Source organism: Caretta caretta, chromosome 3 (assembly GCF_965140235.1).
Source record: "Caretta caretta isolate rCarCar2 chromosome 3, rCarCar1.hap1, whole genome shotgun sequence".
Taxonomy (NCBI): domain Eukaryota; kingdom Metazoa; phylum Chordata; order Testudines; family Cheloniidae; genus Caretta; species Caretta caretta.
The window spans coordinates 208,152,872-208,173,472 of NC_134208.1; the positions used below are offsets into that span (position 1 = coordinate 208,152,872).

General features: G+C 43.5%; 1 protein-coding gene and 1 long non-coding RNA gene across 5 annotated transcripts in view; one reads left to right on the forward strand and one right to left on the reverse strand.

The window, feature by feature from the left end:
* ARHGEF33 (Rho guanine nucleotide exchange factor 33) overlaps positions 1–20,601 on the reverse strand; it is a 51,828-nt gene that overhangs the window by 21,232 nt on the left and 9,995 nt on the right. Inside the window, exons 3-9 of one of the 4 annotated variants that reach the window (XM_075127281.1) lie at positions 14,795–14,844; positions 9,342–9,416; positions 8,013–8,177; positions 6,361–6,482; positions 4,152–4,294; positions 3,124–3,183; positions 1,941–2,165 (exon numbers count right to left, since the gene is read on the reverse strand). In XM_075127281.1, the coding sequence (XP_074983382.1) occupies positions 1,941–2,165; positions 3,124–3,183; positions 4,152–4,294; positions 6,361–6,482; positions 8,013–8,132 (670 nt within the window). In that variant the 5' untranslated portion in view covers positions 8,133–8,177; positions 9,342–9,416; positions 14,795–14,844. The remainder of the gene's footprint in view (positions 1–1,940; positions 2,166–3,123; positions 3,184–4,151; positions 4,295–6,360; positions 6,483–8,012; positions 8,178–9,341; positions 9,417–14,794; positions 14,845–20,601) is intronic. The other 3 variants (XM_075127280.1, XM_048842412.2, XM_075127282.1) reach the window with 3 other exon arrangements.
* LOC142071667 (uncharacterized) lies at positions 91–12,905 on the forward strand. Its single transcript, XR_012667895.1, has 2 exons — positions 91–782; positions 10,210–12,905. It is a non-coding gene; the product is annotated as an uncharacterized LOC142071667 (long non-coding RNA).

Consider the following 20,601-nt stretch of genomic DNA (forward strand, 5'->3'; position numbering starts at 1 on the left):
GGGCCAGATCCTTCGCCTGTTTGCACCACTTAGAGCTGCACTAGCAGAGAAGTTGGGATTTCCTTTGGTGCAGAGGAACCCACAGTTGACTCAGAACTGTCTATGCCACCTCTATCTCTAAGAGCTTCTACATCATAAGCTAGAGCAGCCCTGAGGCCGCTCTGACATATCACAGGGGCTGAATTAGCCCCCAGCTTCCCCAAGGAATGCAGTTGTTCCCTGGACTTGCCTTGTGACTGCCACTCAAAACAATTCACCAATGAGGAGAGTCCAGCCCAAAAGTGAATATAATGAGCATACTGGCTCTTTAAGACTGATGTGGGAAGTCTCTAGCATATTCACTGGATTTAGGGGTGTGGCAAGAAAAAACAGCCACTGAGAAAGCGGAAGTGATTTCGGGGAGGAAGCAGAGCCAGACTGCTGCTGCTGTTCAGGGCCTGAGACTGAAGCCTATTCTTGCAGCCCAGAGGGAATGTTGGGGTCAGTACTCCTGGGCCTGCTAAGAACTGTAGGGCTCTGAAGCAAAGCATGCTGGGAAGGATACACAGCATATTTAATCAGCTTCCTCCCGCAGAAGAGGCAGAGACTTTGAGGTAATGGGATGCGGAAGAATAGTCTCTCCTAGCTGAGATGGAGAAGCAAAACTATTTGCTTCTTTGTACTTTGCCACAGATGCTCTGTGACCTCAGAGAGAGACCAGGCAGAAGGAACAATCCCAGGGACAGAAAGTTTTTGTCCATTGCCAAAGATATAAAGGACTGAGGAGCAAGGCTACAAGGAGGGTAAGGTTTTTTGTTCCTTTTTAAAGGCCTCCACAGGTGTGGCCTGCTGTGAACTATGGGCTGTCCCAGGGAAAATTATGTGCAACTGTAAAAGGACCTTTATAATGGAAATGTCAGGCAACCTTATCTATAAAGGGCATGATAAATACACCCTCTGTAATCTAACCAACAAAGAACTGCATCGGTCTGTCTGGAGCCCCTCAGGAACACAGCACAGCCTTTCCAATTCTTGTTCCTACAGGACTGAGAGCCACATGGTCCCAGAATAGCACTCAGGCAGCTCCCTCCAAACCGAGGCAGGGTTTTGCATGCATCCTTCTCTCAGGGGGCTATCAATCGATGGGGCAGTTACAAGCAGAGTTGTGCGAAAAATGGATTATTTGATTTGCTGGCAATTCTGAAAAAAAACAAAATCTTTTTGGGTCAAACAAAACATTTTGTTCAACCTGAAACATTTTGTTTCAATATCAAGTCTTTCTGTAACATTTTTCATTGTTTAATAAAATTAAAGGAAGTCTCTAAATTGACATTCATTTCAAACCAAAACACTGAAATGGTTTGTTTTGAAAATGTCAAATTTTGGAAAAATTTGGAATTCCTATGGACTGAAACAGTTCCGTCAAACTGACATGAATTCTCACGACGTGATGGTGTTGCCACACCTGAATTTTTTGCCAAAAAAGGTTTCGGCTGAAAATGTCACCCACTTCGTTGTTGTCATGGCAAATCCCAATTAGCAGCATAAAAGGGACAAGAATGTCAATGAGACAAGGTGGATGAGGTAATATCTTCTATTGGACCAGTTTAATGTTAATGTCACTCATCAGCTGTCAGGGTCCTGGTGAGCAGATTTTATGTCTGACAACACCCTTTGCTGGTGGTTCTAAAAAGAAATTTGGGGGGGCATTTCTGGTTCATGGGAAATTTAGAAGAAAATTGGTTTTGTTCCCCTAACTCAAATTTTGGAATGCCAACATTTCTCGCAAATGGGAAATCCTGCATTTCAGCTAGCTCTCCTCTGAAACCTAAAACAAACTTGCAACTTAAACTACTCGTAGGTCCCATTGCTAACTCATTTGATTCCAGACTAGTGCTGATGGCTTCTAGAATCCCAAAGCCTCCATGCTTTTTAGCCACAGCTGCTTTTATTAGTCTTACCAGCGAAAGAAGTTTCACATAAGACATTGTCCACTGAAGTGTATCTGCTTTGGCCTGTTTCCTTCACTCTGTCTGAGTGCTCCTTAGAAATATATTCATCACCCCACTCTTTACTGTCTTTGGGCTGCTTCCACACAGTCGATGTGGGGTGACCCTTTGGCTGAATGTCAGCTGGCAGGGAAGGCTTGAGGCTTTCTTCTGTCTCTGGATTTGCACTGCTCCCACCTAGAAACCACAAGCTACTGTCAGGACTTTGCAATCTTTGTAAAAAGTCTGCATGAAAAACTGCTATGTAATAATAATTACAAAGCACGTCCCTTCCAAAGTGATAGGGATGCTGTACAGCACCCCTAATAGACGGTTTACAGTGGATATACTTTTCCATAGGGATGAAGCCCAAGTTCCCCTGCCTGTAGGGGCAATTTGAACTTGCAAAAATGACACCTGACTTCTTGTTGTCTGAAGAATGCTTTGCAGTTGCAAGTCAGAGCACTGGTTTGCACCAGCAATCAGGTACTGGTTCAAATATTCAGATTTGCACCACCAATTCAAATGCCACTGCGAAAATGCAAGTGCAAATTCCACTCACAAGATGGATGCCACCCTTTTGAAAATCTCTTCCTAAAATCATCCAATACAGTAAAGACAGCACTGTGAAGAAATCACTATTGTAACAGTGCAAACAAGAACAGATAGGAGGGGTGGAAAACCGGGAAGAAAGTTTCTAAATATATAGGGGTCACTAGTGGATTCTCCACAATGTGCCTGACTTGTCTTGCTAGGTCCTTGTCAGCCTTATCTATCCCTTTATTTGGATTCTAATAGAAAACGTAGCTAATTTCCCCAGATTTTTTTTAAAGAGAACCAAAGTGAAAGAAACATTCTGAATTGTAAAATGCTTCTGGTGACTATGGTAAATTTGCACTGGAAATTTTGGTCTGTTCTTGCAAAAAACCAGAAAAAGAAAACCACATTCTTGCAAAGATTCTTTTATCACAAATCTACCAGGAGTTCAGTTAAACCACTGCGCTAATTGACTTTGAAGTATTTGTTTTTCCGGAGCAAAACTCAGCATTAGCTGGAAATAATTATATAAATTTACCATTCCATTTTGTCAGGATTCCTCTAAAGAAGCTGGTTGGTGAACCCTGGAGGAGGTTTTAAAAGGTAAATATTCACCTACCAGGGCCTGACACTACTTTCACATTTCCTTCTCCAGCTGCCATGGATCTGGTATCAGAGGCTGTGGAAGAATGAAGGAAAGCTACGTAAGATGTTAATATAGCTAGACATGAGCAGGTGTTTGTGTAGCAGGTTTCTTCTTGAAAGGTGTAGTCAAACCATAAAAAAGGAAAGTTTAGATTTTCCATTCTTTAATATTAGCCTGTGGAATGCCTCTTTTAGGTCTTCTCCTGAGAAAGATCCATTTAAACTCTTGATTTCTTTACCAGCTGGGTCATAAGAACAGCCATACTGGGTCAGACCAATGGTCCATCTAGCTCTGTATCCTGTCTTCTGACAGTGGCCGTTGCCAGATGCTTCAGAGGGAATGAAGAAAACAGGACAATTTATTGGGAATAGAAAGGAATGGAAATCACAGCAAACTCTTTGATGAAACGTTATGCTGAATATTTTTTTGACATTTTAATTTTAATTTTGAATTTTTCTGAGCAGTTAACTTTGGGAATTTTTTTCTCCCTAGCTACCAATTTTAATAAGGAGAATATAACCCAGAAGTTTGGTCCACAGAAGGTGACCCTGGAAGCAACGGGTTCTGATAGCAAAACAGAACTGTTTAATATTTCTTTGGTACTTGTCTTCAAAATTAAGCATGTGCGTACATGGTTTTCTGAATCGGGGCCTAAATAAAACCCAGGTCTAATCCAGCCCAAGAACTCTCAACAGCTATCAAAGTATCCATGCTTCTCCTAGCACCGGGGCCTATCAATGCAAACTAGCTTCTCCCCATGGCCAATCCAAACACTAGCTGTGCTCTCCACCCCGAATACATCCAAACTTCACGAGACCTCTCTCAGACCTGTGCCTGGATATCCTGCCCTAATCCAGCCATGTTAGTGTGTGTACACAAAGATGCTGACAAATACTGATATCTGCAATGTACATCTCACCTTATCCTTTGAAAGCTTACTATGGGGAGTATTTTTTAGAAGAAAGGGAAGGAACCCTTGCTTCATTCTCCCTCACTCATACCTCTCTCATAGGTTGCATGGTGCAAAAGACTTGTAAGATCTTCATTAATCAGGACAGGTTCCGGGAGATTTATCGATCGGAACGGACTGCCTTGTAGAGGTGTAGGCACCGTTTGTGACCCGTGTTCATCCTTTTGTGTTCTTCTGTGAAAATAAAGAGGCAACTGGAAAGCACAATACCACAGAGCAAACGCTCAGCTTAAACTGTAATCTTGACAAACTTCAATACAAATATGAGCGCTCATACAAACCCAAGACAACTCAGGAGGCACTCCGGGCCCAACACCTGGGCTTGCATGACATGAGGAAGTTGCATTGGATACAGTTCACTAACATGACTCTGGGAGCACCTTCTCCTGGCTGCAGGACAGTGTCATGCCAGATACATTCTTCTTAGATATTTAGCCAAGTAACTAAGGCCTGGATGCACAAAAGGAGTTAGGTGTTGGGATGTGTCCAACGCCTAGAAAATCATTGAGAGTCACCAAGGGGATGTTATCAGTGTGGCCTGTAAAAGGAGCCCCCCGGGTGGTCTAAGCCCAAGTGGGCTTTGGGGCACACACAATTCACATCAGAATTGCAGCTGTAACTGCATGAGCCGGGGAGCAGCTAACACTAGCTGCTTTGCATTGCCTTATCATAGAATACCAGAGTTGGGAGGGACTTTAGGAGGTCATCTAGTCCAACCCCCTGCTCAAAGCAGGACCAATCCCCAATTTTTGCCCCAGATCCCAAATGGCCCCCTCAAAGATTGAACTCACAACCCTGGGTTTAGCAGGCCAATGCTCAAACCACTGAGCTATCCCCCCCCCCCCCAATCAGAGCAGCTGTTTTGAAAATCGGCAGGCGGTCACGTGGCAGCACTCTGGGCTTTTGGTATTGCACCAGCAACATGCCCCCGGCTCTCTCTCTGGCCATTGGGCAGCTCACCCAAGAGGGGAAAGGAAGGAGGAAGCGGATGATGAATGCAGAGACACTCCCCCACAACAGGATGCATGCGCCATGGGCTCGCTTTGCTGTGGAACAAGTGCATGGTGTGCAATGGTCCACGCGAGAGACTCAAGCTATTCAGAACCCCTGCAAGGAGTTGCAATGGATAAGGAGAATTTCACACAGGAAATGCTGTATACCTGGCAGGCTACAATCTCCACTGACTAAGGGTTCCAACAGACCTTTCCTATTCTGTCCTACAGAGGTTCTTGTACCACACTTTCCACTATACCATCCGAGCGCCTTCAGGTTGTGCATTAAGTGATGTGGCTAACCTCCATTAGGGTTCTCATCCCTGGATGGGTCTCAGTCTGCTGCTACCACCAGCATACAGCAGCTTCTGAGTGCCGTTAGCAGGAGGGCTAGTAACTATAACCACAGGATGCCCCCAACAGACACCACCAGCAGCAAGTTGTCCCCGGTGCTACAGACTGCCTATGGGTTACCCCCGTGGCAGCCAGCTTAGGGAGTGAGGGGACCAGCAAGCGTCCCGTTCTGTCAATGTGCAGGTCAACTGCCACCTCAGCCACCTCGTCACAGAGATGCTGGCATAGTGCCCACATGCACTGCCTGAGTCACGTGTACTTGGGATGCTTTGCCTGGCAGGGGAAGCTGCATGGTGGCAGGATGCCGGGTAAGTAGCAGTACACGCACTGTTATTGTCTGCAATACTCCTAAGGGTCTGTCTTTTGTAATACTGCCCGTGGGATTTTCAAAAGAGGCTAAGTGACTTAGGAGCATAGTTGCCATTGACTTTAGAGGGATTGTATAATACTGTATGCCATTGGCTTCCAGTGGGATTGCATGATACTATATGCCATTGGCTTCCAAATGGGACTGCATAATATGGTACCCCATTGACTTCCAATGGAACTTGTGCTCCTAAAGCACTTTTGAAAAGCTTACCCTACATTTTTAAACAGTTCTACATTTTTCAGTAAAACCTTAGTTGAGGTTTACCTTGAAGTTACTCAAGTCACTTTTCACTAGCTCTCTTGGATCAACAATGAGGACATTAAAGCTGTTAATCATTTCTCTGGTGTGTTGGATACGTAGTCTCATCTGAAATGCTTGATGTGCCTCTAAGGGCCAGCATCTTCTCTACTCTACAGGGATTACGGCTGTCTCCAGACATGAAGAAATGAAGCTAGTCTACACTAATGGAGGCCACTGCTAATTAACAATGAGCACTTCAGGACACTCTGGGTTTAGTTCCTTACTTAGTTTTCACTTTCCGGGATTCCCTACGTTTCTCTTGTTGCAGCTGTTCAATTTTCTGTTGCATTTCCTCTTGCTTGGAACTGATCACTTCAATCTTCGACTTGGCATCACTGAGCTCCTCCTAAAACCCAGAATAAATTCAAACATCACTTTGAGAATTTAGATACTAACGCTCCCTGGTAGTGATGAAATGCATGCCTGGAATGACACTGTGCTCATGAGTACAGTCCACATTGATTAGAAATTATTGGAATAAAGAAACCATTGGTCATATGGTATTATTCTCTTGCAGTAACAGCATGTAACTTATCCCATGTATTGGAAATCTCTGCCATAACCGCAGTTACTGAAGTATGCTTGGGCACCTTAACCAGCATGAGAAAGGAAGCTTTTGTGAGGCAGAGAGAGACAGAGTCAAAGGGCCTCATTCAAAGACCATTAAAGTCAATGGAATGACTCCCAATGTCTTTAAGGGCCTTTGGATGAGAGACGCAGAGAGCAGCTTGTAGTTGCCTTCTTGTGGCCCTCATCCCACAATGGGGACACTCACATGTAAGTATTTGCAGGATCGGGACCTTTGTTTGCTTTTTTTATTTTTAAATTATCCATTTAACCTTTTTCCCATATAACTTCATATGGGTGGGTGGGTGGGTGGGAGGAGCTAGGGGTGGTGCTGCAGAGCTGGGAGAATCCATCACCAAGAGGTTAAGCCATCTCTCCCCCTGCTGTGAACTGCCAGAGAGGCGCAAAGCTTCTAAAATGGAGGCCAGGATCTGCCCCAAGGCTGGAGTTTGTGTTGCTCAGGTGTTTCTCTCCCACTGAAATCAACTGAGCCCAACTTTCTGAATGACTTTAGCCCACCCTTAGAGGGTTTTAACTGAGTTCATTTATCTACATGTTCAGTCTCCCACTCATGAAAGCAGACAGGCTCTGTTCAAGCTTCAGTATGACTCTATAGCAATGCCCTTCAGCGATGACCTACAAAACCCCTGCTCTCCCAGACCTGGGCACCCCGGGCACTGGCTGTGTAGGAGTTCTATGATGAGGGACATATGTATACACGTCATCAAGACTCATTTTCACTTGTGACCTATGATATGACGGGACTGGCTTTGGGTCTCTACAGCTAAGTCCAGCTAGTTCATTAATCCAATGTGATAAGTAGCCTCACCCAGAATATGGGTTCCAAGTAGTTCATTTTCTCTGTTTGTTTTAGTTTAACTCCTTTCTGGGCTTGGCCTGTAGCTGCATGTTCTTTTATGCTGTTCAGAACAGGCAAGGGTGTTGTGGCATATTTTAACACTGTGTTAAAATTGTAGGCTTGCATTATAAATGACAGGGGGTTTTCCTAGTCTTGCTTGCAGGCTAGGGGGTTTTGTAGGGATGTGTGAAATCTGAGACTGGCAACAATCAGTCTGCAGCCAGACAGCCAAAGTGGGTTGAGTTGTCCTCTCTGTGGTAGGGAACAGCCTGCTTAGTCTCTCTTTGTTTTGGGGTTCTTGCATGGTGGTGTTCTCAATTCTAATAAATAAAGTCATGTTACATTGTAGTCTTCTAGCAAGGACACTTACGTTTTTATCAAAGACCTCTGTGAGTATCCATTGAATGTAACAGGTGTCTGAGGAATGTAACAGGTGGGAATAGCTCCTACCTTGAAAGAGTTCAGCGAATTCTTCATCTCTGCCACTTTCTCTTCCATTGTGCAGTGGCAGCTCTTAACCTTCTCCTCCAGAGCATACTCTCCATGCTGAATTCTTGAAAGTTCCTGCATTGCTTCAGTGAAACCAGTTTTTAGTTCAGAGGCCAGTGCCTGCAACTAAAAGGAACCAGAAACAATGTGAATCCAAGCCCTCCTAACGTGCTATTAGGAGCAGTGTCCCTTAAGTTCATTAGAACCTCAATTTGGCGTGAGGACACAAGGGCTTATGGAACCCATTCATTGAGGTGCTCTGTCCTCATCTAAAGGTGCCTGGGCCATAGGGGTTGATGAGCCTGTGACTTGACTTGGCTAATAGACCTCAATCATTTCGCTCAGGCAGTAGTAGCTCATACCTTTACATCCAGAATTTCTCAGGTTCAATTCCTTCTCAAACTACAGTCTGTTCACCTCTGAGAGAAGGGAAAAGTTAGTCTGAGGGGGAAGGTGGCCTGGATATTAAGGACCGTAAATGACACCTAACATATTTGCATAACAAAACAGTCAAAAGTTAGCAAGCAGTCAGCAAATTAAACCATTCTTGAGCAAGACTCTCCTCAGATCACAAAACACCAACTCTCCTCAGGTAGGCTTTACGCTGATTTCTAAAATGGAGAGTTTCCCTTGCTCTTTGAGGGTCAGTCATGCCTTCTCCCTCTGTGGGAGAAGTGGGGAGCACCTGTCCTGTCCCAGTGGGAGCTCCTGGCACACGCTCTGACTGCGGGTTGTAATGCAGTAGTACCTACAGCTCCTGGCCCCATTGGGGGAGAGTGACTGAAAGCACCCCTGAATTCACACCCTACACACCATTGTAATAATCTTTGTACAAAATATGCCTTGTGAAGTATCATTTGAAAACTAATAACTCTCTGGTCAATAATATCATGATGAAATGTCTGTAGCAACGTTATATGTAAAGTTATGAAATCCCCCTTTATGATGTTATTAGCACGTGTCCAAAACCACACAGCCCTGCCTAAGCAACGGCTGTTAAATATTCCTGTTCTAAACAAAGGAATGTGTGTTTACCTCAGTTTCCATAAAAGTAGTAAATAGGGTCCTTGAGACAGCAGAGGAAGGAAATGGCAGGGGACAAAGCAAATTTGCATTTCAACAAACCCAGGTGGGAAGAAAGAACATGGATCCTTTTTCATCATCAGACTCCATGTCATTTTCTTTACTGTTTGCATAAACTTTGCTTTGAAGGCTAATCTTCAGAAGAATCCATTTCAAAGGTTCACTGGACTAGAAGAGAGAAGGGCAGAGAACCCCAAGTTCTTTCACCTGAGAAGACAAAGGCACCAGCACCTTTGGGCCTCTGGGAGAGATCCTGACCAAGTAGAGTCAGTCACCATCTTGCTGGAAGACATGAATTGAGAAAGGCCAATTTGAGCAGAGGCCTTGAACCAAAACTTGCTAGATTAAGTTTTAGACTTTTAGATGTGTGTTTTAGCTTTTAGTTGCTGGTAACCACTTCTAACTTCATCTCTTATATTTGAATTCACTTTAAAACTATCTTCTTTTGTTAATAAACTTGTTTTATTTTTTAATCTAAATCATTCCAGTGCTGTGTTTAAACTGAACTGTTTGGTAACTTCAGGTAAAGTAGCAAACTATTGCTTACTGACTGCATAGGAGCAACTTAACTTTAATAGCTGAACTGTCCAGGAGAGGGCCTGACAGTGCAGAATACACATTTTGGGGAAAATTTGGGACTGGGAGTGTGTTGGGGTCACCCTTCAAGTAATAACCGAGGCTGGTGGAAGCCAGAGCATGACTAGTGTGTTGCTGACAGGCTGTTGGACCAAGAGCTGCTGGACCAGGGCTACCATTATACAAAGACACTTAGGGTGTAACCTGCATGGTGATAGGCTGTTTATGAGTGGCCCAGGCTGGGAGCTACAACAGTAAAGCATTGTGAGACACCCAGGGTTACAGGGCAGGTGGCGAGATAAGCCCTCACTGATCTGGATTGCACCACAGAATGTGATAGTGATGCAGTCAAAGCAGGATTTATACAAAGCTTGTTATTTTAACTGAGGTTTACACTTCAATCACTGGTGTGACACTTTTAAGTGATTCTCAAGTGTGGTGGGTGGGAACAGTCAAAAGAAAGGTTACAGCTTTATTATTTTCTGTTTGTTTATTTCAGGAAAGGAAAATAGAACAAAAGTAAAGCATAAACATGAGCGACAGTGAAGCAACTACAAAGTGAGAGCTGGTCAGGCTGGAGAATGAGTAGAAAGAAAACGAATGTGGACATCAGAAATGGTTAGCTGAGCAGAAAGTCGGAAATAGAGATGAGCCAAGGAGAGGGAGGCCGAAAGGAAGCAGCAAGAAGCAGCATGTTGGCGGGCCATGGAGCTGAAAGAGTTGGAAGCCCAAGAAAAAGAGAAGGAAAGACTGCCTGCCCAGAGCATAAGGGACAGGCGGGGCAGAATCTGCCATCCCCAGTTACTCCCTCCGTCCAAGGAACACCCAGCTGGGATAAGTTGTGCCCTGCATACAAGGTAACAGACTGTACTGAAGCATACCTCATCAGTTTTGAAAGGTATGCTTTCAAGTGAACTACATAAGTGAACTACATAAAGTTCCAGAGGACAGGACAGTCCCCATTCTGATTGCAAAACTCTTGAGTAAAACTTTACATGTATTTAATGAAATGCAGATTGGAGAAGCTTTGATATATCCTGAATTTAAAAAAGCTGACTGGCAAAAGGATTCAAATTACCCCTGAGGTGTACAGGTTGAAATTTAGAAATCCCAGGAAAAGTGCTGGAATGAGTCATAGTGAGTGCCTATAAAATGTGTGACCTAATGAGAAGTGCAATATGGCATACACCTTTAAATTCTCTACTGGAAGTTGCCATCCTTTGATAAGAAACTTCTTATTTTCTCTATAAATAGATCTAAGTGCTGTGGTGCTAAGCAAGGTGCTGGTCCTGAGCTGAATCTTTCACACTGGGAACAGGAGGCTTGGTAGTTCTGAAAGTGTCCAGGGGATAAGGGGCTGGATGCTGCAGGGAGCACTCCGAGGACTTGGGGGTTGGTGCGTGCCTCTTGCTACTGGTACACAGAGAGCGAGAACTGAGGAGGCCTGAAGGTCAGTGCTTGTGTTGCCAGAGATTGGTGGTTTCTGGGAGCTGTTTCACAGCAAGCACAGATAAGACTTCCTTATGCTAAGGGTCAGTGGTGGAGAGGTGCATCACAACCCTGGGTACCCCTGGGCAGCGTCTGTTCCAAATCTACCCCTAATTCCATCCATCAGCTCTATTCAATTCCTGGACATGCACTTCCAGAGTTATTTGGGAAGGGGAAAAAAGCAGAATGAAATAGGAATTTCCATGGGATTACAGTGGCACCCCCTTTGTCTGCCTCAATTGTGATGAATACATTAATGGGGCCAACCGACGACTCTCCAGCACCACCTACTATAATGCACTCAAAGACAACCCCACACCACAGTTTACCCAATTTAAGGATATCATCAAAACCTTCCCCAGATAAACAAGGGAACCCAGGCAGATCCATTATATCTGGCCACGGCACTCTTACTGAAGCAATATCAGGACTCATAGAAACGATCCTCAAACCACTCCTCACACAAAGGGCCAGCTTCCTCTAGGATACAACCTACTTCCTCAGCAAACCCGCAACAACAATGACCTCCCTCAGAACATCATCTTTGCCCCATGGATGTCACCTCCCTATACCCCAACATCCCTCACAAAGACCGCATAGCTGCCTGCCTCAAATATTTACAAGACAATGGACAACCCTCAGATCTCCACCCCAAATACATTGCCAGACTCATCCATTTCATCCTCACCCATAACAATTTTACATTCAACAACAAACACTTTGTCCAAACCATGGAAACAGCCAAGGGTATTATGATGGCTCCCCAATATCCCAACCTCTTTGTGGCCACCTTGAAAATTTCTGGACAAATGCACCACGAAATCAGTGATATACCTGAGATACATTGATGATATTTTCATCATCTGGACAGATGACTTCAACTCCCCCATGGATTTCCATCACAACTTCAACAATCACCATCCTTCTATTAAACTCTCTCTGGAACACTCCCACACCAGCATCCACTTCCTGGACACCATGAAGAACTTCAGCAATGGAACCCTACAGGCAACTATCTACAAGAAACCCACAGATCTCCACCCCTACTTCATAGCACTAGTAACCACCTCAAACGCACCATGAAATCTGTTATCTACAGCCAGGCACTCAGATACTACAGAATATACTCTAAGGAGAAAATCCAGGATACACATCTCAACACACTCAAAACTGCCTTCACCAAAAAAGGACACTCCACCAGAGAAGTAGATAGCATCACGGAACAGGCCACCCAAATACCCTGAAAAAACCTGCTTCAATACAGAAATAAAACCCACTCTGTCTGCACACCACTAGTTGTCACGTACCACCCCATACTGGAATCCATATGGGATATCATCAAACAGCTACAACCCATACTCGGTGGGGACCCCATCCTGAAAAAAATCTTTCCTGAACCCCCTCTTCTGGTCTTCAAACAACCCCCACAACCTCTCTAAGGTCATCATTAGAAGCAAGCTCTCCATAGACCAGGACACACCAACTCAAAGCAGCAGAACAGCAGATGCAAAACTTGCAGACATGTCTCCACTTGTATGATGATCAATACCCCCCACACGACACCTTTCAAAATCTATGGGTCCTACACTTACCTATCACAACATGTGGTGGTGTACCTCATCCAGTGCACTAAATGCCCCAATAGTAACTGTGTATGAAACCAGACCATCACTACACTCTCGAATGAATGTCAACAGGAAAATGATAGGTTTCAGAGGAACAGCCGTGTTAGTCTGTATTTGCAAAAAGAAAAGGAGTACTTGTGGCACCTTAGAGACTAACCAATTTATTTGAGCATGAGCTTTCGTGAGCTACAGCTCACTTCATCAGATGTGTACCGTGGAAACAGTTTCCACGGTACACATCTGATGAAGTGAGCTGTAGCTCACGAAAGCTCATGCTCAAATAAATTGGTTAGTCTCTAAGGTGCCACAAGTACTCCTTTTCTTTTTAGGAAAATGATAAAAGACAAAAACACCATATCACCTGTGGGTGAACACTTTTCACGAAGCCATCAATCTATATCTGATCTATCTGTCCTCATCCTCAAAAGAAACCTGCAGAACACTTCCAAAAGATGAGCCTGGGAGTGTAAATTCATAACTTTGCTAGACACTAAAAATCATGGACTGCTTTCCCCCTGCACCACTTCCTTTCCTCCCCCTGACTGGAGGGGTGTTAATGGGTCACGTCACCTGGAATGGTCCCTTGAAGTATGTGTTTACTTATGATAAACAATCTGTTCAAATCTGCTATTTAGCAGTGACACCTTGAGTTAGTTTCCCAGCCCTGAAGAAGAGCTTCATGTAGCTTGAAAGCTTGTTTCTCTCACCGACAGAAGTTGGTCCAATAGAAGATATTACCTCACCCGCCTTGTCTCTCTAATCTCCTGGGACCAACATGGCTGCAACAACACTGTGTACCACACAGGGTATTGTTAACTATACTGTTTGGAAACCATTCATACAAGAAACAAGGCCTGAAAACTTCCCTCTCCCAATTACATTATTATTAATTATTATTATTTTAGTTGCCTCTTATGCTGTTGGTCTGAAGTTATAAATAAATGCTACATTACTCAACACATGGCTCTCATCTCTTGTTAATGAGCCCTTAAGCAAATAGTAATTTCACAGAAATATTACTGTTAGGACTTTCCGCAAACCCTAAGCACCAGGGCAATTTCAGTTAATTTTCCCAACTATTCCCCATGGAATGGCCCGATGCATTGTCCTGTCATGGAATAGCTAACAGCTCTACCACCACTAGATGCTAGAAGAGCTACTAGAGTCTTACATTTATTGATGACCGTGTCAGAGATTAGTACCCCTTCTGGTCTGAGAATTAAACACCAAATCCTCAGCTGGTGTAAATCCGTGTATCTCTATTGACTTTAGGGACTTGAAATCAGTGGGGCTATGCTGCTTTACACAAGCTGAGGATCCAGCCCTAGAACTGTTACTAGCAGCACAGGGAGGGAAGGATAGTAGTGGCAAAGAGGGAAAAGGAGGGGGAAAGTTGCAGGGCTAAGAGCAAGAGTGGGGGACAAGCAGTCTGCATTTTAAAACTATTCACCACAACTTGTACACATTTTTTTTTTTTTTTTAAAGTGGAGTTAAAATGGGGCCTCACTGCAATTTGAAGAGTTATATCATAGAGCTGGGAACTTTATACTAAATGATTAACACAGACCCAGATCTTTGGCAACAGACAAGGAGCACAGAGTGCAGCTCAGGAAGGGAAGGAGAAACCCTACTGAAGCCAATGTGCTTGAGTGTTCAGCAGCTGTCTCCCATTTTGCACTCTCAGATGTGTGTGCACCCAAATGATGGGATGGTGACATCTAATTACTTGGCTAAGATCATAAATCAGTCATCTAATTTGCACATAGCTGCGAGCAAAGAGGTCAGATTGAAGCACCTTTCAGAAGGATGGCCAATTCATAACATTTGTCCATGCAATGTGCACATCTGAATGTATAAGTGTCTTATAACTGCCTTTATTTTTCCTTTGAATGAATTTTGGTTGTAAAGACTATTAATCTGTTCTTCATTCTTTAAACTTGGAATTATTCAGGGCATATTGCTTGTCTTTACCTGAGAAATCTGTGTTGCAGGGTTACTCACTGGCACATTTTCAGTTTCTCCTGTGGGAATAAAGAACTGCAGTCAATTAAAATGACTTATTATGATTGCTATAAATAACTGGAGCAGAGTGCTGTGCCATCCTCCTCAAATGCAAATCTCTTTTCAGGACTTAGTCCTGTTCTGGGAGATGTGGAGACCCCATAGTTTGCAAAATCAGCTGCAGTTATAACATGGGAATTGCCAGACTGGATCAGACCAGAGGTCCATTTATTACAGTATCCAATCTCTGACAATAGCCAGGTCTGGATACTTCACATGAAGCTGCAGGAAACCCCCTAGTACACAGTTATGACTCCTGCCCACTAAGAGTTCCTTCCTAACCACCATCAGTTAGTAGTTGGTGTATGTCCTGAAGCATTATGGTTTTATATCCTTCCTAAAATTCTGTTTTTTAAAAAAATCCTATCTGTGTGTTCCCATTATCCATATCAATTTTTCAATCCTTCTTTAGCATCCTTCTGAGCTCTTGGCCTTTGTTATATTTTGTGGCAATGAGCTCCACAGATTAATTGTGTTGTGGTTTTTTTTAAAAAACCCTATTTGCTTTTATTAGCTTCAAATGTGCTGGTTTCAGTTTAATTGAATTCCCCTTTGCTCTTGTATTATGAGACAGGGCTTAAGATTTTCAAAAGCACTTATGTGATTTAGAAGCATAAATCCCATTTTCAAAAGTGACTTAGATGCTTAGGTGATTAACTCTAGGGCTGGTTGAAAATTTTTCATCTACACTGTTCTTTGATGGAAAATTAGGTTTTGGTTTAAATGATTTTTTTTGCAAAAAGTGTCTCATTTCTGCAGAAAACTGATTTTTCCACTGAAGACCTTGCATGATGAAAGAAGGCATTTTGGGGTAGACCGGACACTTGAATGGTAAGAAGCAGGGACTATTGGCCCAGATTAGCAAGGGATGGAGAGGAATATTATAAGAATCGTGCCAGATGTTTAGCTCTGAAGATGGCACCCAAACCATCTGACCAGTGAGTTAACATCCATAGCAAGTGACCCATGAATCTTGTGTGTATTGACTTTCTGTCCTTAGAACCTGAGAACAAAAGGAACACTAACGTATTAGTGGAAATAGATCATTTCACTTGATACGCCCAAGCATTCTCCAATGTGCTACCCACTATAGCCAAGATATTATGGGACAAGTACTTTATGCACTATGGGTGGCCTGCCAGAATCCACTCTGATCAGGGGCATGACTTTGAAAGTAGACTTATCAAAGAAATATTACAAATAATTTGGGATCAAACCTGGGACCTCTTGCTCTTAATGCATGAGCCTCTACTACCTGAGCTAAAAGACACCTCTGTCAGCCAAGCCTGTAGCAGGCTCATCAGTTTCCTGCTGGCCTAGCCACCACTAGAGGGGAACAGAGTGCCACATTGAGCAGGCAGGGCTTACTTGTTGTATCTGTTATACCTTGTAAAATTGCCAGTTACAGAGAATCCACCACAGTTCTTGGTAAGTTGTTCCAAAGGTTAATTACCCTCACTGTTAAAAATGTATGCCATATTTCCAGTCTGAATATGTCCACTTTCAACTTCCAGACATTAGATCTTATACCTTTGTCAGCTAGAGTGAAGAGCCCATTATTAAATATTTGCTCCCTATGGAGGTACTTTTAGACTGTCGTCGAGTCACCCCTTAACTTTCTCTTTGTTAAGCTAAATAGATGGAGCTCTGTTGTGATAATTGGACCTAGAAATGTACCCTAATTGTATTCAACTATAAAAAATGAGTGTAAGTTCATAACATGTCACAATAACTTACAACAACAAATGTTGATAGAAAAAGGTATGAAATGGACAAAAAGACGGAATTAACAAACAAAAAGGCCTGCTGCTATAACTCAAGGATTGTGATCATGCCTGGTAAGCAAGAAAAGTGTGGAACCAGAAATCAGTTTATCAAAACTGGTGTGTTGGAAAAATTCATGGACAAAATAATGAAGGGACAGGCTATTGTGCCCACCATTCCCTTCATGGGTCCTTAAAGAAGGAGACTTTGGGAGGAAAACCGGCTACTAGACTGAACCTTACCATCATGGCCACTACACCCACCATCTCCTAGGACCCCAGTCCTGAGAGATAACCGGGCCAAAGAGAGGGACCCAGATGACACCACCACCTCGACTGGTTCTGGCTGAATCCTGAGTAGAGCCTGGGATGTGAGACTTTGTCTCTCTCTACCCCATGGGTATCCTTTTCCTTCTCTACTTTTTCTTCTCTTTCCCATCCCTCTCCTTTTTCCTTCTATCTAACAAGACTCTGGTGTAGCCAGCCAAGACTGTGTATTTTGGAACACTGCTATAAGCCTCAGAGGAACAGCCGTGTTAGTCTGTATTCGCAAAAAGAAAAGGAGTACTTGTGGCACCTTAGAGACTAACCAATTTATTTGAGCATGAGCTGATGAAGTGAGCTGGAGCTCACGAAAGCTCATGCTCAAATAAATTGGTTAGTCTCTAAGGTGCCACAAGTACTCCTTTTCTTTTTGCTATAAGCCTGTGACCAAAAAGAGGCAGCTGAAAGCAATGCCCTGAACAGCCTGATGCTAGTATGAGGTTTGCCAAGACTCGGCGTGGCTAATCAGACCATGTGCTGTGCTTGTGTTTATCCAGTAATGAGGTTGCAAGTAAGAGGCAACACCAGACACACAAGCTGCATTTCCTATCTTTGCTGTTCTTTTCTTTCCCCTTTGGCGTGTTTGTGTCTTGTTTTGTCTTGTACAAAACAGGATCAGACTTTAACAGCAGCAGCAGCAGTGACAGCTCCAACCCATCTCAACTAGCTTCTCTTTCCCCCAAAAGCACAGTTATTACCATCTTTCATACCATCTTAAAGACTCAAATGGTTTTTTTCCTTCTAAGGCCTTTCTCTAGCCAAAGGGAAAGGGAACAAGGGATGTTGTTACAATGAAAGCCATATTTAATAATATACATTTCAAATGCTTTAACTGTATTTCTTTCTTTTCTGTATCTTTAATAAACTATCAAAAGGCTGTTTGGTCGTGTGTTTGCCATGGTACTAAGTAGGCTGAGGTCTCTGTATACCAAACCCTGGACCTTGTTTAACACTGTGTAATGTTGGATAGAGTGACTGGCTCATATTAACACTGTTCGCCCATATTTCACCTAAGTGAACCCAACAGCTCCTTGACTCTATCACTATAAGGCAGGTTTTCTAACCCTTTAATCAGTCTCATTGTCAGAGCCGTGCTAATACCTGGAGAGCTCAGAGAACAGGTGAAAAGACTGGGGCATATGCTGGTACATGCCGATGCTTTTCCTTTGTTCTGTTACTATTGGTTTCTCTCATGCTGGCCTGTGACACGTAATTCATGCAACATCTGCACTGGAGGACCATCCTGAATCTGATTCTGGGGTTTAAGCGAGCTCTGTTCATGGGATCAGTGAACTGGTATCATACTTCCAAGGACCTTGTTGCAGCTGCCACATATATGAAGTAGGAAGCTAAAGACTGAGGGCTAGATTGTTCCTAGCCCTAATGCAATTGCACAGGGGAGGAGGAGTGGACATGTTGGAGTTTCCTGGATTGCAACTCCCAGCACTCAAAGAACTACAGCTGCACCTCAGAGCAAGTGGCTGCAAATTGTTCCCCACAATGCAATTGGGGAGCTTTCTGAGGTGCAGTGCCTCTCAGCATCCTCCTTGGGTGGCCTTGCTAAGCCCCTTTGTGCCTTAAACGACATAATCTAGCCCTAATTAGTTTGCCCCTGAGGGGGAACTGGATGACTGCCAAGGAAAACAGGGCACCTGTGCATTGCCCTATTATAGTCTCAGTGATGTCCTGATTCAGGGAAACATGAGCTAATTCTCCATGGAATAATGGAAGTAAGAGACAGAAGAATTACTAGGTCTTCATGTTCATCTCTTCCCCCCACATTCCAACATCGTCTGGTGTGTTCTCCAGCCTAGTTTTAGTTGGGCCTCCAGCCCTAAAGGTTGGGTGGGTGTGTTGCCAAAGGGCTCTAACACTGACAGGACTGATCTGCATTGCTTGATGCTGAACCTGTCTGATGAAATAAGGGAAAGAGGCAGTATGCAAGGTGCAATGATATGCAGTATTGCCAACTTCACTCAGCCCGGTTCTTTGCTTTGCTTTCTGGCTCTGGCCCTGCAGGGTGCAATCGGGTCATATTTTCAAGCTTTTCACTGCAACCATGAGAACTAGAAACACACTTTTGTTTTAAAATACAAGCTGAGTGTCTCTCAAACTCACATGATCCAGGAACTGGGTCTTTGAGAAAAAAAAAATCCAATATGGTGAGACTAACACTTAAATCCTCTGCCTGGGGGGAGGTTGGGCAACCCTCCGACTGACTCCCCCCACCTGAGGGGAGCGTGGGCAACGCCATGACTGTCTTGTGAAGGTCAAGACCATAACAGGGTTCAAAAAAGAACTAGATAAATTCATGAAGGATAGGTCCGTCAATGGCTATTAGCCAGGATGGGCAGGGATGGTGTCCCTAGCCGCTGTTTGCCTGAAGCTGGGAATGGACAATGTGGGATGGATCACTTGATGATTCCCTGTTCTGTTCATTCCCTCTGGGGCACCTGGCATTGGCCACTGTCAATAGACAGGATACTGGGCTAGATGGACCCTTGGTCTGACCCAGTAGGGCCATTCTTATGTTCTTATGTCTCCCCCTACCTGAGGGGAGTGCGGGCGATCCCCTTGCTGTCTCCCCTTTCCTGTTCTATTAGAATGGATAATAGGTTTATAGATTTGTATTAGAGTATTTTGGCAGTAAAATGAGGAACCTACAGGCCACGTCCTGTATGATGAGCTGAAGCAAGTTAGCATACTTATGCTTTTTACCTTTGGCATAGATAAGTGGCCAACTGATTGCCCTCTATAAACTTAACTTAACAGGTATACCACAAAGAACATGGCAATAACAACCACCAAACCAGTTCAGGCCAGAAATAACAGATGTGCGGATGAACTAATTGTCATTAATACATATAAATATGCCATGTGACACAGGGCCAGAAAGGGTTACACAGTTAGCAGGCTAATTGACCCAGATTCAGCCTTTAGAGACACATTAGTAGATAATTTTTGTGTGTTTACATATATATTTTTAGAAGTTGACAATGTAACCAAACAGTTCCTGTCTATCACTGTATTCTGTTAATTCAGAGATCAAAAGATTTAAATGAACTGTAAATGTAGGGATATCACTGTCTTAACTTCTCTTTGAAGTTTGTGGTAAATCACCTGAAAATGGTGGGAAATAGGCAATTGCCTTATGTTAATCCATGTAGCTAATTACCGGTGATGCTTAGGAAATAGTACTTCAAAGCTAGGATGATTGCCCATTGTTCACCCAAGGACTACATGCTGTCAAGAGGCTTCTCTGGGAACTGTGTAAAAGTCTCTTGGGACCTGATCCTTTCATCTCAAATTGGCTTACGCTTCATCAGGGGAAGCCTGACTTCCATTCTGGAGCACTCTGATATTAAACATTGGACTGAACCCATAGACTCATTCTGAAAGAACTCTTTGCAACTCTAAAGCTCACCATCTCTACTATGAAACTGACCTAAGAAATTTATTCATCTCTGTATGTATAATGATCATTTATCCAATAAACTTTCTTTTATTTTTTAATAAATTTTAGTTTAGTTAATAAGAATTGGCTGTAAGCGTATATTTGGGTAAGATCTGAAATTCATTAACCTGGAGGGTAATGTGTCTGATCCTTTGGGATTGGTAGAACTATTTTAT